The 18,358-nt window shown below is 32.5% G+C and overlaps 5 protein-coding genes across 6 annotated transcripts in view; 2 read left to right on the top strand and 3 right to left on the bottom strand.

The window, feature by feature from the left end:
• Positions 1-18,358, top strand: part of LOC140963260 (uncharacterized) — a 41,950-nt gene that overhangs the window by 10,971 nt on the left and 12,621 nt on the right. The window lies entirely within an intron of this gene.
• LOC140963180 (protein DETOXIFICATION 43-like) lies at positions 117-4,203 on the bottom strand. 2 transcript variants are annotated; one of them, XM_073422451.1, is made up of 13 exons: positions 3,927-4,203; positions 3,686-3,807; positions 3,028-3,312; positions 2,701-2,888; positions 2,455-2,590; positions 2,158-2,254; positions 1,824-1,924; positions 1,340-1,503; positions 1,123-1,194; positions 928-1,044; positions 748-843; positions 529-650; positions 117-368 (listed from the first exon to the last, which is right to left on the bottom strand). In XM_073422451.1, the coding sequence occupies exons 1-13, from the start codon at positions 4,004-4,006 to the stop codon at positions 314-316; spliced, it is 1,635 nt and encodes a 544-aa protein (XP_073278552.1). In that variant the 5' UTR covers positions 4,007-4,203; the 3' UTR covers positions 117-313. The 2 variants fall into 2 exon arrangements, with proteins under 2 accessions (XP_073278552.1, XP_073278553.1); XM_073422452.1 differs by lacking the exon at positions 529-650 and having other exon boundaries at positions 118-368.
• LOC140963494 (uncharacterized) lies at positions 7,451-9,739 on the bottom strand. Its single transcript, XM_073422840.1, has 3 exons — positions 9,214-9,739; positions 8,263-8,448; positions 7,451-7,819 (listed from the first exon to the last, which is right to left on the bottom strand). The coding sequence occupies exons 1-3, from the start codon at positions 9,724-9,726 to the stop codon at positions 7,529-7,531; spliced, it is 990 nt and encodes a 329-aa protein (XP_073278941.1). The 5' UTR covers positions 9,727-9,739; the 3' UTR covers positions 7,451-7,528.
• On the bottom strand, positions 13,900-14,745 carry LOC140963113 (dirigent protein 22-like). The gene has a single exon (XM_073422352.1). The coding sequence runs from the start codon at positions 14,636-14,638 to the stop codon at positions 14,075-14,077; it is 564 nt and encodes a 187-aa protein (XP_073278453.1). The 5' UTR covers positions 14,639-14,745; the 3' UTR covers positions 13,900-14,074.
• Positions 17,062-17,663, top strand: LOC140962315 (uncharacterized). Its single transcript, XM_073421181.1, has one exon. The coding sequence runs from the start codon at positions 17,265-17,267 to the stop codon at positions 17,466-17,468; it is 204 nt and encodes a 67-aa protein (XP_073277282.1). The 5' UTR covers positions 17,062-17,264; the 3' UTR covers positions 17,469-17,663.

The raw sequence follows: 18,358 nt of genomic DNA, 5'->3' as shown, positions 1-18,358 counted from the left end.
GAAGAAAAGAGAGAAAAGTCGTGATATTTTTTGTTTGTTTTAAGTTATGAAAATCGAGCTGCAGAGTCTGCATTCAATTTACAGATAAATTAAAAGAAATATTTTATTTCAAAAAACTATATATAATAATTCATATGCATCTCTTGATCCATAATCAAAATGTCCATCCTAAAGTTGAAATGGACGTGTTTCATCTCACATGATCAAATTAAAATAAAATCATACTTGTATAGAGCAGTTATTCTACGTAGCCTTACTCTTATCCACCAGTGCTCAGTTTTATCATAACAACATTATTTCACATGTACGTATTCTAAGGGAGCAACCGACTCCTAAGAAATTTCCATGGTCCTGTTCCCGTTCCCATCCTGCAAATATAGAGCATAACCATTAAAAACTGAAAATTAATCGTAGTTCTTTGTTTTTATAGTACGTTGTTTTTTAATTTACTAAAACAATGTTATTTTTTTCATTGATTTTTTTTTTAAATTTATTTCATTCAAGAGAAATCAAATCAAATCAAATCACCTCCAAACGCCAGCAAATGTTCTGAGTGCCATGTAAATGGTTAAAGCATACCAAATTCCAACAAACCCATCAATTTTTGACAGAACAAACAATGATCCAATGCTTATGATGGACACCACAACCTGAATATCCATTTTTTTTTTGAAAAAAATTCAAAATTAATAGAGAATTTGCTCTGTTTGATTTCATATTTTATGATGTTACGTTAAGTTTACTTACCATGGAGTATGCAGAGTATGCAAAATCAGATGCTCCAAAGTTTATGCCATCGAAAACGAACGCCAACGAATTTATAGGCTGCGTAGCTGCTACAAACTGTTCATAAAGAAGATGGGAAGTTTTACTACTTTGACAAGTGTATGAAGAAAATAGTGCAAATGTTTGATGAGTGATCCATACCGGCATGCCTATGGTAATTATGCGAATTACGCTTTTGTCCTTGGTAAATATCCCTGATCCGAATTCGAGACCAAGTCCAACAAAGACAGCAAGTCCTAGTCCTAGAACAAATCCCATCTGAAAACACGAACGAACTTATCAAATACTTGTTTATTTTTTCCCTCAACGTTCCGTTCATGGATAGTTGAACTATACCTGTAATATTCTGGCTGCTGCTGCTGTTGCTTTCTGATAATCTTTCTCAGCAAATGCACAAGCAAGAATTGCCTACAAATTAGAGAGGTGCAACTACATTAATCCTCTTGTAGTCTTGTTATAAAGATTGGAGCGTTAATTATTCGGATGCGTGGAAACCTAGGTTAATATGAATTATTTAAAAGAAACATATATATTTATGGTTTTGGATACATACCTGTCCAGCCACAGCTAAGCCATCAGCAAGAAGTGAAGAAGTCATCCAAACCTGCAGGCATATTTGAAATGCAGCCATAGATGTAGCACCAAGTCTTGCAGCCATCGATGCTGCTAAAGTCACACATATTGTCACAGCAATAACTCTTGCCAGTAAAAGAAGACCTGTTATCGGGGAAATGTTCAGCCAAGAAATATGGAGCACAAAGTAAATATTATATAATATAAGACATGATAAATTTAAGGATTGTCTAATATGTGAGCTACATTTCGTGTTGGATTAGAGATAATAGATAACGGGTAGTGACCATCGACTCTCTAAGTTGACTAACGGGCTTTTTTGCATGCTTTCCAAAGTTTGTTTTATTAGTTTTGTTTCATAACCATTGTCGCCATGTCTCTGTCTAAACCTCTGATCTTACTCTTGATTATTGCAAATGATATTTAGAGAATTAAACGGGCAACGTGCGAAGGGAAGTACTTGCCATTCTTGAGAAATCTTTTCAATTGCAAATCCTTGAGACTTGGAGGTAGCAGATCCACTTGTTTCATTAATTTGATATAGAGTATGAAGGAGATCAAGTACCTGATAAATATTTGAGTGGACATTTCAAATTTTATACTAATTGGTATTACATATATAATTATATACATCAAGTAGATGTTCATCACATGTTTTGCCCACCGAGTAGATCGATACGAGCAACATATCTCATGATAGAGTACATGATAAACCTTCCTTGGATAGTTGGATTTATGAAATAAAACCAAGTGTAATAAAATGTTGGGGATGATTTAATAAATGTATAACGAACTTACTGTGAAAGAACATGAGCAATGGCTGCACCAGAAACACCGAGCCGGCAAGCAAATATAAATATGGGATCCAAAATTATATTTGTTAAATCTCCAGCAGCTGTTTATGGTCATAAAGTTCAACCGCAATTTATTTTTATACTCGAGTGCATTATCGAAAAAAAGAGAGAGAAATAAACAGATGCTGGTCGATCGGCTAAAGTAATAATTAAAGTAGGGAACCCATTGGTTTGCCAAAGTTCAATTAACTCTTGATTTCACGTAAAAATTTAAAATACATACCAAAAGATAGAGTCTTACCGATGGCATAGAGAGGAGTTTTAGTGTCCTTGAAACCTCGAAAGACTCCTTGCATGGCTAAAGAGAGGAGAACCGCTGGTGCCCCGAGTGATCTTATTGTTAAATACTTGTGCGCCGGGGTTAGCATAGGAGATCCCTGGAGATTAATATATAGTAATGTTATGTTTCCTTTTAATGTGATATGTCCTAATAAAATAGGCAGCAATATAATTGGCTTTTTCGAATATAAGTATCTTGGATACTCACTGATTTCACTCCCATTACGCTTAAAAATGGTTCTGCCAAACAAATAAGGAATGTGGTCTGAAGAAGTCCAAGAATGCCACCAAGAACTAGTGCCGTAGATGCAGAAGGGATGTGCCGACGTTCGATTTTCGTTTTCCCTTTATTTGAACCGATGCTAGGAGCATCAACAGACTTACATGTAACGAAATCTGCCCAAAGGGAAAAATATTAGCTATAATCATCATAAATCTCGGGTTAAGTCTTAAGTTCAAGTTAAATAACCCCGCTGTGTGATTCATGTGAGTGTGTTAGAAAGGAAAACCTAGACGAGAATCAAGATTTGTATACCATTTTCCAAGTCAAGATCATGATCAGTAGTTTCACCCATCTCTATGTTTTCTAACATATCATTGTTGTCCGGTGGCATGAGTGTGTTTGAATGCGTATCCTTATTGTTACCAGAACCCTTTTCCAGATCGTCTCCTTTTTTATCTTGTATATCGGCGATTCTTCGGACGGTGTCTTCTTCAGCAACGAAAGAGGTGGTGATACTAACAAGTGGGAATATGGTAATCTTGGAAGCTTGATTGAATATAGCTATTGAAACTCCCACAGCAGCTGTTTCCACTGGACCTGCAAATGTATATTTCCAATCAATTTTTATTATCCTAGCTAGCAGAATCTGTTTTTTTTTTTGTAAGGAAAGAAAACGTTTCCTGTACATGATCAAGAGACAAAGAAAATTATTTTCTTGAAAACATATGCTTCCATGCTATTAAGAATATACTGCGATAAATTCTTGAACAAACGTTTCATTCTCAAACTGCCAATTATAAATGATCTCTTTAAAAAATTCACCAAATCACCCCGGAATCCCCCGGTCCTTCTCTATTTATAAGTTAAATAATATCAAAATACGGTGCTCACTCCAATGAGCACAACACAACAATGGCATTGCTTCATAAATAGCATATATATATATACATACAATGAAGCAAAACGTTACCTAAATGACCGATAAACGCTGTATCGATCAATGATGCAATCGGATCAGCGGCTAATGCCATGGCAGCAGGGAGTGCAATGCGTAAAATCTCCATTCCGATATCATCTCGTTTGAAAACAAACCTAAAATCCGGACATCAAGAAAATGCATGTATAATCAAAAGTCTTAACAAAACATTTGATTTCATGGGACGACGTTACGTTAGCCAAGTCCTATATATAAATATAAGATAAAACTTTACTTGGCATCTTTGAAGAAAACCGAAATGGGTATTCTCCAGTTTCCTCCTGGTGGTGGAATCCCCTCAGTATCCTGAGACATGAATTCCGGACAGAGCTAAGTCACCAATATTTTGAAGCTAGCTCCAGTACTGCATGTGTAAAACGATTGTTCGTTGTTATATGCATGACCTCGAAAACATCGATGTTCGCTGTCAAAAGAAGAAAGAAAGGCATCGACATTTGTCTTGGAAGATATTGCATGGCGTATTTAAGTCATCCGTACATACGTATATATATAGCAGTGGTATATATATATATGTATCGGGAACAGAAAAAACCTTATACTGCATTTATAGACATTAAAAATAAAGCAAAACGTGGAGTACTAGCCGTACGTATAGCTACTGATCTTATCACTTGTTTTGTACGTTCCCAGGAAAAAAATTTAATAATTCAAATTTTATTTTAAAAAAATATAAGATTATGATGTCCAAAATATATAATTAGATGATCTGTAAAGAATTTTATTTTATTTTTTTATTTAAAATAATTTTCTGCCCCGTGGATACAAATTAAACAATACAAATTATTGACTAATTACATACAATATAATTTTCAAGGGGATAGGAATAAGCCAAAAAATGTATCCTAATTAATTTTTATTTATTTATTGAAAAGCCGATTATTAATGAAGTGGAAAAGAGTTTGAGCGTCTCCTTTGTAATTTTATAATTAGAGTAATTTAATTATTTGATATGATAAATTAAACCTTATGACTCATGCATGATCATTCTAAACTAAATCCGTCGAATTTTCCAAAACAGACGAAATCTCATATTTGAGATTAAATTGTAATTATAAACATCTCCTACATTTAAAAAAAAAAAAACTAATTTTATCACTATCAAAGTCACATTTTCTGCAAATGGATAAAATAATTCAGACTGCATATCTCCTAGACAACCATATATTAAAGGACAAGATTCTTAAAAAAGCACAGCCTTCACAAGTTCTAAACTGCCCCGAATGTTATAAAGTTTGTTATTCAATTATTGTACATGAATGCATATTTCGTTATCGTCAACAAAAGAAACAGAGAAAGCATTATCATATCCGTATATGACTAGAATTAATCGATCTACTTTTCCTCCCAAAATTGTTCAAATAAATTCGTTTCTAGTAGCACTCACGGCTCTTTTGGATCAGTACTAGTACAAATAATTAAGAGAAGATAAACAAATAAAAATAAAAAAAAAAAGGGTTGAGCTTGGAAAGTCCCGTAAAATGTGCCATACTTGTGACCATATGTCAAAGCTTTTGTTTGACACCTGACTTTTAATTTCCGACTATTTTAATCAAATTCATGATGTGGAACTGAAAATTGATGACGTGATTTTGGAAAGTGTTGACTTATCAAGCTATCGTCACGTTAACAATTGGACCAAAACAACCGAAAATTAAAAGTTAATATAACAAATTTCGAAAAGTTAATTCACCAAAACCAAAAGATTGACAAGTTAATGAACCATAAAAATCAATTTCGCTAACTATTATTATNTAATTTGAAGGAAGAAAAGTACTCACAAATCTATTTAGCAGTTCGCAAGATAGTTGTAGTAACAAATCTAAAACCCCAAAACCTCGATCTCATTCTGTTTTTCGAGATGATAAAACTTCTCAATAAGAAATGCATTGTTAAATCCGTACGTATTTAAACATTACTCCGTGGACATTTCCCGTAAATACGAAGCAAATTAAATTATTATATTGAACAGACTAAAGTGGTCAATAAAATTATGAAAATTTTATAATCTACACATTTAAAGTGATGTAATAATTTGATTTTCCTTTTTTTTTTTTTACATGTTATAATATAATGGGAATTCCATTTTTCTAACCCATCTTAAAGTTGAAAATTTTAAAAGAGTCTTTCTTATTAAATATTTTTAAAAATAGCCAAGACACCCTATTTTTCACCCTTTTATTCATCCCAATTTCTGCTAGATTACTCCATCTCTCTCTCTCTTTTTTTTTTCTTTTTGTCAATCTCAATTTATTCTACTTGATCAAATACATTTACTTAGTTATATATTTTTCTATTTGACACACAAACCTTTTTCCTCTCACTGTTCATAAAAAGGAAATTTTGTTGTAATTATTACATTAAAAACACTTACTTTGAGATTATCTTTTACAATTTAACGTCTTAATTGTTTGAGGTAAGTATATTCGAATAACTAACAAGCATATATATTTTATTTTGCTGGATAGATTAATATATTTTATTTAGTATGCATGTCGTGATGAATTAATTAAAACAAGAGTACGTAGGTCTCTTGTGAGACGATATCACGAATCTTTATCTGTGAGACATGTCAATCCTACCGATATTCACAATAAAAAGTAATACTTTTAGCATAAAAAATAATATTTTTTCATGGATAATCCAAATAAGAGATCCGTCTCACAAAATACGACCCGTAAGACCGTCTCACACAAGTTTTTGACTTAAAACAATTCCACCAATGGGTCTTTTATTTCTCAGACAACTTTTGCGTTAATGGGGCACGTTGGATTTGCAACAGTACGTACGTTACGCCTATTCATGCTGTACCTAATTAATTTAGCATGACAATATTATTTACTAATATAAATCAATTTCCCAATTACTACTTTTCGAGTACAATAATTAAGATTAAATTGAAAATCTGATAATATATTTGATCTTTTAATATTATCATATTTGTTGTATTTGAATTTTTTTCTTCGTAATTTTAGTTATTAATTATAATTTTATATATGTGGCGCTCGTGTTATTAGTGTCGTCATATAAACACTTTCATGAAAAATGACTAAAATTGTAAAACAAAAAACTTATAAAATTGAAAAAAGAATTAAAGATATAAGACTAAAACTTAATTATGAGAACATATATGACATATTAAAGGAAGAAAAAACAATTCCCCCTTTTCAAATATAATAATGCATGCGCGATCAAATTTTAATTAATATGTATAATATTCTTTTAGTTGATGTGAAAATAAAATGTTCCTCACTGCTTATTTCCTTTTAGCTCGTGCAGTTTAATATTTCATGCACTCATAATTTTTAAAGCTTATCTTACATCTTGCTTTATATTCATCCACAAATGCAGAAAACAAAAAAAAAGTATACTTTATATTTTTTCATAAAGAAACACACCCAAAAATATACAGATTCATCTTTCAAGTCTAAGTTAGGAAAATGATATTTTTGTTCTCGTAACTTGCGTTTTTTTATTATTATTTATATTTGTCATATTATCGATTATTTCACAATTTTAATCCACACACTATTTTAATAATTTTTAGTCTACTAACTTGCACATCATTAGCATTCTATTGAAAAATTGACTAAAAAAAAAAAGTTAGTGCAATAAAATCGTGAATTGACTGATAACATGAGAAAAAAAATGAAAAATGTACAAGTTACATAATCAAAAAATATTATTATCCCAATAAAGTAAATAACCTTATAGTCTCAGAAAAAATACAATACAAAGTAAATTTTTCTTTCTGAGGCCGGGGTTCCCTTTCCCTCCCACACACACACACACACACACACACAGATATATATATATATATCATGGAGTTACAGTGCACTTGCTGTTAAATTTCTGGGTCCTATTTTTCTTGTCATATGAATTATGTACAAGTACCAAACATTGAGCTTCACGGAGAAATTTTGGTTCAAAAAGTCCCCAAATCACATTGAAACTTGAAACAAAACTCAATTTAATAGTGATAGGCAAACCATTTCCGGACTCAAGCAGGTCTTGCATGCTTCTTCCACCACCATACATTGCCTTATTTATAGTTCCAACATATAACTTGAAAACTGTAGAATCATCACTACCAGCATACATTTCTGCACCCTAATATGAAATATAATAATACCCCCCAAAAAAAAATTGTAAGTGAAAAAGTAATTCATAAACCAATTGAATGAGTATCAAAATATAATTAAATTTCAGGTAAAAAAATGTTTTTTTTTTCATTAATTTGTTTAATATTAAGTTTTGATACACTAAGTTTTCAAAGTTAATTTAGTTTCAGTAAGTAAAATAACTTTTAATTTTTAGCTATTTTAGTTTAGTCAAATTATTGATGTGGCATCGAAAATACTGATATGATCTACTGGCATGATATTGAAAATTGCTGACTTGTAGATATTATATATGTCAACAATTAGACCAAAATAGTTGAAAATTAAAGTTAATATACCAAAATCGTAGTTTGACAACTTAGTGGACGGAAACCCAAAATTAAACAAGTTAATGGATCAAGAAAATCATTTTTTCCCGAAAATTTTACTTACTTGTGACATTGCAAAAGGGAAATGGCCAAAGAACATTTTAGTAATTGGAGAGTGGATGTGAAGGCCGAAAATCCTAGACTTGTTTTCTATAGTTAACTCCATTGATGCATTGCAGCTCAGTATTTTGGTTGTGACACCAGTCGCATCCACTCCTTCGCCTAATTTGAACTGGTGAATTCCACCCATCTGCAAATTAAAATTAGTCATCACTAAACTCAATTAACAGAAAAATTATTAAATTCATTGGTTTCAACTTAAATCTTGTAAACAATTAGTTATTTCTTTTCTTTATTTTCTTTATTTTTTTTTTAGCAAAAAAGAGTCCTTTTTAGGAGTCGTGTTATTGGGCTATAAATATAAAAGTTGGAATAGGATTGAGGCCTAATATGTAGAGCCCTCTCCATACAGGCTCTAATTTGTTTGGGGCCTATATACATTGGGCTTCAATCTGACCCATATTCATTTGTACTTTAAATTCTACTTAAATCGCAACTTGCGATTCTTCTCGACAAATTTATTACAAAAATTTCTAAAATTCATGTGACGCTGACTTATATGTGAGTAGATTTCTTGTGAGATGGTCTCACAAATATTTATCTGTGAGACGAGTCAATCCAATCGATATTCATAATAAAAAGTAATACTCTTAGCATAAAAAATTAGCATAAAAAATAATTTTTTTTTATGGATGACTCAAATAATAGATCCGTCTCATAAAATACGACCCGTGAGATTATCTCACACAAGTTTTTGCCCTTATATATATAGTGTCTGAGACACCAGCATTTTCGATTAAAGAAATTAAAATTTTCAAATGTGGATCCTATTTATATAGTTCAAAAGTTTTGAGATGAAATCTAAAGTTTTGCATTTTTACACACACATGCAAGTGTTTTGCTATAAAATGTTTTTAGAAAATAAAGGAAAATATAAAGTGCATATTATACGTACCTTGACGAACACTTGAGATGTTGGTGGCTTAGCAGCAACATAGAAAACGATCAACGCAATCATCAAACTCACCAAAAACCTCCAAGCCAACTGCACACAAATCCACCACCAAGCATCCGAATACCTCCATGAAAAATATTTCTGCCACCTTTCCTCCCTCGGATCGCCAAAAAGCTCATCATGATCATCATCATCGTCATCGAACACATTTTTCAATACTAATCGGCCACGATTTTTATGGGTTTGTTCGTCAGAATTCTTATCCTTGTCGTGAAGAAACGAGTTGGTGGATCCTCTAGACGACGAGTAAATTGGGTTGATGTTGATCAACAAGTTTCGATGATCAGATGGAAGTGGAGATTGGTGATCATGATATGTAAACGATTCGTCGTTGTTATTGTTGTTGGTGTTGGTATGGGAAACATTTGAGGGGCTTTGAACGAAGTAGAGCGCATAAGGATAGGATCGGAATAATGCTTCATCTTCTAAGGAATCCATTCTGTAATTAGCCATTAATGTAGAAGTGGCCAGTACTATATATGAGCGTGTGACATTTATATAGAGGGAAGATGTCTGTCTGAAATAGGTGTATAGTTTGTTTGTTTGTTTTTTTTTTTTTTTTACTAGAAATCTATTTTTTTCCGCGGTTCGAATCACATCTCTTCGAAGATGTTTATGTCACTTCACTCAAACAAACAATGATGACATCAACTCGTCAGTAATTTATTTGAAAGAGTAGGTCTTTTGTGAGACTGTCTCACGAATCTTTATCTGTGAGACGGGTCAACCCTAACCATATTCACAATAAAAAGTAATATTTTTTCATGAATGACCCAAATAAGATATTCGACCCACGAAATTGATCCGTGAGACCGTCTCACAAGAGTTTTTGTGTTTTTGAAAACAAAAGTGCGCTTGAATGAATAGCCGCAATAGCTCTTTTATTGACAATTTATTTTAAGATCATAAAATTTAATTAAAGAAAAAAATTAAATAATAAACGCAATTAGATATTTAATATTTATGGGGGGCTTTACACCGAAATGATCTCCTTTAATGTGGCCAAGGGGAATCATACCAAAGTAAGCACGCTTTAAAACTCTATCCCTTTCCCCAATAATTCACTTATTTTAAATTAAATTACAATTTAGCAACTCAAACACTTAACCCTTTTGACCACTGATATTCAATTTTGTAAAATCCCATTTGGCCTTAAATTAATAGACGAAAGGTTACTCCCATCATTATTGATCATGCTTCTATTTTCTTTCACATTAAAGAAAATACAACAAAAAGTTTCGTTTTTATCATTGCTAAGTGCTCCAAAACTAAAAGTAAATGTCAAGCATGGGTGAAACATTTCAAAGATTAATTATGTATTACTCTACTTAATTTTCGATCATAAGTTCCGTAATTCGACGGTTTCGATGAAATTACAATATTTCAAAATTACAAGTGAACATTATTTTTAGTAGATTTGAAGTTAGACGGTAGATTGGGATAGAAGGCTTGCACATATATATCATGATGAGAGGCAATATTGAGATCATCAAATATGAGAGTAGCTTTTGCTTTTGTACTAAGACATAATGAGTTCCATTCATTGCACAAATATTTATGCTATTTGATACCTCGGGAGGTCCCGATCGTGAGTACTAGATGATCTCGGGTCATGGGTTAGGTCCTGACAAATTTTGAACCGGTTCGATAATAGCTGGGTAAATGACTGTCAGAGACATCATCTCCCCCGGCTGCTAGAAGCCGGGTTTCCAGACGAGACTTTCTTTCTATAAATATAAGGTTTGTTTAAGCATCGAAGCTTTCACTTACATATTGCCTACAACATTTATTATATAACTCTCCATATAATCGTTGACTGACTTGAGCGTTAGAGTGGTCACGTCAGAGAATCTTCCGGCGCCCATTAACGTTCTTTCTCTCTTGAAAGTGTAGGTCCAAGTGCCCGGACAATCATCTCCTGCTCATCAACCCGACCCGGTGAAATCGTTCACCAAATTCTTACCTGATTCACCCAGTCTCATCACTAGTAAAAATAAAAATAAAAATAAAAATAAAACAAAATACAATCATGAGACGATTCAAAGTGTTGAACTCAAATCCAGCGACTAATTTTGATAATATATTGAAAGATGAAATAAATTCGATGAGACTGTATCTAACATTATAATTCATATAGTATTTTCCTTTTCAAAACACAATAGTGTATACTTGTCAGATATATTCACAAGATTGGTAGATTCAAAAAGACAATTTTGATATCCGAGTCGATGAAATAGGTGAATATTTGACCAATACTCATGAATTCAGGTCAATTTATTATACATTACTAATTACTTAACTATTACGGTTTACTTGAAACCAACACATCTTTTTTGAGCTCTATGTTTGGATTTTTTTTAACTCGATCCTACTGGCCCAAAATTGGTTTTGCAAATTTACGCCCATTTAACATTTTATGCCAATATTTGATTTGATTTGTACTTTTTCCTTCTTTTTTTTTTTTTTTATAATTTGATTTGTATTTTTTCCTGATATTTGATTTTAGCATGATCAAAAACTATATAAACGAGGGCGGCTACTCGTGTTTCATGTAAAAAAATGTATATATTTATGTATGACATGGGTGCAGTGAATGTAAAAAGGATAATATTAATTACTATCTCCATTCTTCCGAATATAAAAAGATCACATAAAATACCCAATTTCACTTTCTTGAAAAAAAGAAAAGTAAAAAATAGAAAAGAAACTTACACTAAAATGCAATTAAAGCGTCAATAAAAAATATCGAAAAATCTTAAAAATAGCAATTTACTTACTGAGACCTTAGTTATCTTTTTCTCATATGCTTGATTTGATTTCTCATATATTTGGCCGAATCATTGTAATCTGATTGGCATATTTTTTTATTTAACATAAAAAATTTACTCCACGAGCTCAAAAAATATTAAGAATTATATAGATATTATTTAGAATAAAAATTTATATGTATTTTCAAATAGCTTATAGATTATTGAACATGTTATAAATTATATATTTAGGCTTTTTTTAAATATAAGCAGAACCATACACGATTAGACAATAATTTGACAGCAAGGTTTAATAAGTTGCTAGAGTTAAACTAATGATCAAAATATTCGTGCCACCCTACGTGGCTCTTTCGTCACTTTTTAAATTTACCAAGTTTCGGAGGACAAAAGAATTTGAACCACTACAACAAAAATGATTTTTCACAACACGCCATCAACAGCGTGCATTAAAAGCACGCTGCGAATATTACTTTTAACGGCGTGTATCCATATGTGCGCTGTTAATATTATTGCACTTGACATTATTAACAGCGTGCATTAAAAGCACGCTGCGGATAGTAATATCCGCAGCGTGCAGTTATATGTGAGCTGTTAATAACTTATGCAATTTTCGCAGCGCACAATAAAGACACGCTGTTAATAATATTATTAACGGCGTGCATGTTTATGTGCGCTGTTAATAGTAAATCTTTTTTTTTAACGGCGTGCATATATAAGCACGCCGTGGAAAATGGGTGCGCCATCATTTAGCGACGGTTTATTTACCCGTCACCGATTTAAATTTAGCGACGGTAGTTTTTATACCGTCGCTATTAGCGACGGTTTTTACTAAACCGTCGCCGATTTAAAACTAACAACGGTTTAAAATAACCGTCGCCAAATTTAGCGACAATTAAGCATTAACCGTCGCTATATTTAGCGACAGTTTTCTTATACCCGTCGTAAATTTTTACATCGGCGACAGTTTATTATAAAACCGTCGCTAGTAGCGACGGTTTAAATACAAACGTCGCTAATAGTCTATAAATATCCGCATTTCAGCGACGGTTTAAATACAAACGTCGCTAATAGTCTATAAATATCCGCATTTCCTTCCCATTTCTTCACAACACTCAGAATTTTTCTCAAGATTTTAAGATTTTAGTTTCGATTTTAGGATTTTAATTTCGATTTAGTGTACTTTTTCGTTTCGATTTTTACTTACTTTGTAAATATTATTAAAAATCACGAGTATTGTTATTAGATTGTAAGTTTTTTTAAAAATTTTATTAAATTATAAAAGTAAATTTTTTTTTATTTTAACGAAAAGATTAGCGACGGATTATGAAATCCCGTCGCTAAATGTATCGACAGTTTTAAAACCGTCGCTAAACTTAGCGACCGTTTAAAAACTGTCGCCTATAAATTTAGCGACGGCAATTTTAAAACGGTCGCTAAAATTAGATTTTGTACTGATTATTAACGGCGTACATTGCACGCTGCGGATAATAGTATTAATGGCGTGCATGTGCACGCCGCGGATAATAAGATTAACAGCGCGCACATGTACGCCGCGGATAATCTTGAACTTTCAACAGCTTTGAACTTTGCAGCGTGCAATGTGCGCTGCGGAAAACGAATTTGCGCGCTGCGAAAAGCCATTTTTATTGACCTGAAAAACAAAAACTTGTTTGAGACGGTCTCATGAGTCGTATTTTGTGAGACAGATCTTTTATTTGAGTCATCTATGAAAAAATGTAAAAGTATTACTTTTTATTGTGAATATCGGTAGGATTGACCGTATTACATATAAAAATTCGTGAGACCGTCTCACGAGTCGAAATGAGTATTATTCTAATTGCTTTCGATAATAATAATAAGAAAGAAAAAAGGCGAAACAAATTCAAACTTCCAAACGCATACATCCAAAATCTAGGAAGACATATTTGACACGCCTCGAGTTATTTTACATGGCATTTACTTATTATTACAAAATATATAATTAAAAGAGACCAAGTTCATTGCACTTTCGATATTTTCCTTAACCATTTCAACTAACAAATATCTTCGCGATGATCAGGATAAGCAACATAAAATGTGTACTCCAGAACACCATAATTGGTGACCGGATCGAAAGAGAAAGTGTTCGAAATCGAGTACCCCCTAGCCATCAGAAAAACTCCACTCCCACCAATGATGGGCAGCTCACGGTCCTTGTTGTTGATCGGATTTCGTCCACCAATACAAATGCTACTACCTTTATGCTCGCCTCCGTTGAAATAGAAGGTCATGTTCATAGTCAGGGCCGATTCGCACAAGTCCGAAAACGAAATAAGCCCTTGAGCTCGACCCAATTTCTCCGAATTACGATCAGCTCCGGATGTCACCAGGTCATCTACAACCCGTACTTGACCGAAATTCGTCGGTGAATTCTTGGTCTGGACCGACCGAGCCACCTCCCACACTGTCGGATTCGACCCTCCTAAAGCATCTTGGACGTAAACATGTATTTTGGCTGTCTTTTCCTTTGCTTTGATGAGTTTATGGAGCCTTTCTTCTTGCGCATCTGAACCATGGGTACTGCTGCTCGAATTCACGATTTTGACAAGCTTTTCCATCTCTGTAACCCTCCTTCTTAGGTTTTTTTTCCCAACAATCAAACGAAAAATAATTATATAAATGGAATACAGTTTAAATTATATTTGCATGGTTAAGATGTTCAGGTATATATATATATAAAGAGGTGAGGCTGCTAACAAGAATATAGAAAAGCCAAGTTGCATAGATTCCTCGGAAATATCCAAGTTTCTTTTTCTTGTATTGGTTAAAAAATCCACCACAAAAAAGCAAAATGATCCGAAATAAAGCATGATTAATTTTAGCCACTCATATCTGTCATGTGTAAAACGACTTTGGTCGCATGAATGAGACCATCCTTTTTTTAATGGATAAGGCCGAAGGGACGGAGCCACCCCAGCCTAATTTTTGGGTTTATTTAAAAATATGAATTGAGTTTTTTTTTTTTTTTTTTTTTTTTAAAATTTTAGTTCATTTTAGTCCACATTTTAGCCACAAATTAAAAAAATAAAATAACATTGAGTATATCACAAATTTTAGCCCACATTTTAGCCCACAAATTTTTAGTCCAGGATCGAAACTTTTTCTGGCTACGTCTTGGATAAGGGTGACAAATATCACAATTAATAAGGTGTTACTTTCTTTGTATTTGAGAAATACGTGAATCGAATCCATCTTACTATAATTTAAATCTTATCGAAGAAGGGTGACAAAGATCAAAATTTATTTCTTGATTTTCATATTTCACCGTGCATAAATAATCATCTGAATTCAAGATTTACACAATTTTTTTTTATGTATAATTTCATTTCAAAAACTAATAAGTGAAAAGATTAGTTGAATTGGACTTAACACACAAACAAAGGCCTGGGTTTTGTTAGGAGGACCAAAAGTTTGTTTTAGACAGGCTTAGCCCAGTTGATGCATGCAGTGTGAGGCCCATTCTCAGTTTTCTTTCCAAGCTGCGATTTTGCTCTGTGAACAATTTTTTCAATTGTTCGCAGGGGTTTAGCAAAAAACTAGGAGAAATTTGTTTCCATTTTTATGTCGAATTCTCAATATTATTTTTGGAGTATGTTTCTTGTGAGACGGTCTCACGAATCTTTATCTGTGAGACGGTCAACCCTACCGATATTAAGAAGTAATACTTTTTCATTGATGACCTAAATAAGAAATCCATCTCACAAAATACGACCTGTGAGACCACCTCACACAAATTTTTTCCTTATTTTTGTTGATTTTTCCCGGATACAATAATTAATTCAAACTAAAAAATCGCCAAATTCATTTAGAAAAATATCCAAATAAAAACCACCAAACCGATTAATCATCGTATGAGTTTAAGTCAACACTCATTATTTCATATGAATCTTGATGATTTCAACAATGTTTTTACAAATTATTCAACTCAATATTTTTTTAAGAAAGGAAAGATGAAAAAAATTATTAATAATCCAAACATATAATTAAAAAATCACATCCAAATTTTATTAAAACAAAATCATTCCTCTAAAATAATTAACGCAAATAGAAAAAATTGCATATTTTTCAGAGAAGAAACAAAAAAAATCCATTAGTTTCCTCAATATTATGACTAATATAAAATTTTGGGCTAAACTACTAAAATTGGCTTAATTCCCCAATATTAAACGAGAATAATGGAACTGAATTATTAAATAAGTTTGACCCAAAATTCTGCCCATTTTTTATTTATTTCTATACTAATATAAAATATCTGTAGAAGAATTTAAAAAAAAAAACATTGAAACCTTGTAATCTAAACACGTGTGCATATATACAATAGACATCTGGTAGACAAGTGTCTATCTGACACTGTGAAGAACTAAAAAACTCTAAAAAGAATCACATGCAGATGACACATCTTTGATAACATATTTTGAACGAGTTTTCAGCTTGGATTTCTAATTTTGATACAACTAAAAATGAGATCTTTGGAAAATAATTACAACATAGTTTTTTCTTAGAATATGGATTTATTGTTGATTGATTAAACTTTTTCATAAGTATATTTCGATATAATCTTTTCAGATTAAATGTGATGCTTTATGTTAATATATTTGAACTTTTTTGACAACTATTTATTCGGTTACATTTTGAGATTTTAAAATTGTATCTATTGGTTCCAAGTTCATATGAAGAATTTGGAATATCTTATGTTAATTGAATTTTTTTTAATGTTTCAATTTCAAATCTACTATTCAATTTAACTATTTAAAATATATCTATTTCAAATACAATCGTCTCACATATCTAAATCTATAAATCTAAACACAACCTATAATTATTCCGAATAAATATGAAGAATTTAAATGAAAATAGAAAGATACAAGGACTTTACAGAAAGCAGCAGCTGTGGAGATCACGGGGTAGACCTCCGAGGGCCCTTTGTTATCCTAATAAAACGATGTTATTAAATGAAATATTCACCTAAATAAAATACCAATAAATGAGTTTTAATTAAGTTGTGAAATCTAAGCTGGCCTTCCCCAATCCCACCACATCATTCTAAAATCAACCCACTCCATAATTTCCAAATCAAGGAGCGAGCCCCTCTGTCTCAGTTTCTTTCACGAATCAAGAGCAATCCCACTAAAAAAGATTGTTTCTTTCACAAGCCCACTTGGTCAATTGTGGTTGGGTTCGAAGATGTTGCATATGTTCTTCGCCGTGGCGTTTTCTGCCGTCCCTTTGACCCTTTACATCCCTCCGGTCAGAAGCTTGAATCTGTTTGTGGAGACGATGGAGGATATCTGGAGGGAGTCGAGTTCTCATACTGGTGGAATATTTCCACGTTTGAGGTATGCTTGTTCCAGGATCTTGAACTGTATACTTTGTAACAATACGAGGTAGATGATTTTTGAACGATCTGGGATTACAACCCCTGTTTGACGAAACTGAGCTTGTGAATATTGGACCCCGTTTTTATTTTCTCTGTTTTTGACGCTGTAAAAATGTTGAGGAATTGTGGTTCGTGGAATTGTTCTTATGGGATGCCGATTGTTGATGTGTTTTGAGATAATAAAAGCTAATCACGTTTTCTTTTCATGAATTTGGTATTGTTTTGGGGCTTTTCCCCTTGGTGGTGTTATATTTTACTGTTGAATAATAGCTTGTTGCCATTTTTTTCTTCCACTGGAGCATCTTCAATTTAGAGCGACTTAGAGGGATATCACTGAAATGCAATTATGTACGGTTTGTTTAACTTATGTGAAAACCCAAATTCAAGTCCAGACAACCCTGGTGGACTTCTCTCCTAGACTTTCTCCCAGTGGCTGACCCTGTGATTTGCAACGAGATGTCGAGATGGTACAAAGGGGGTTCAATACTTCAATCTCTCCAATTTGAGTTCGAAAAATTATCTGAACTGAAAGTGGTATTCTTGAAACAATTACTGCGACCTATTTCTCATTAGTTGCACTAGTATGCTGTCTGTTTTTAAGGTAGACGCAATCTCAATCAGTGGAGCTGTCTGAGTTGATCGAGAAAGGAGCTGATGTGTAGGGTCCGTGGTTGCTTACTGTGCCATATTTATATATTGACAAGTCTTCTATTCCACCTTCTTGATAGAAATTGATAAAGAATTTGGTGGTAGGAAAGAATCTTTCTCATCTATTTTCAAGTACGACATGGTTAGATATATAATATTTTACAACATTTTGTTTCAAACTTATTCTCAAACAAATGTAAAATGTACAAAAAATAAAAGAATGGCTATATATATATATATATATATATATATA

The sequence above is a fragment of the Primulina huaijiensis genome, chromosome 17 (genome assembly GCF_012295235.1).
Source record: "Primulina huaijiensis isolate GDHJ02 chromosome 17, ASM1229523v2, whole genome shotgun sequence".
NCBI lineage: Eukaryota > Viridiplantae > Streptophyta > Magnoliopsida > Lamiales > Gesneriaceae > Primulina > Primulina huaijiensis.
Note: the sequence above shows the minus strand (reverse complement) of the source record. Positions and strands in the feature narration are given on the sequence as shown.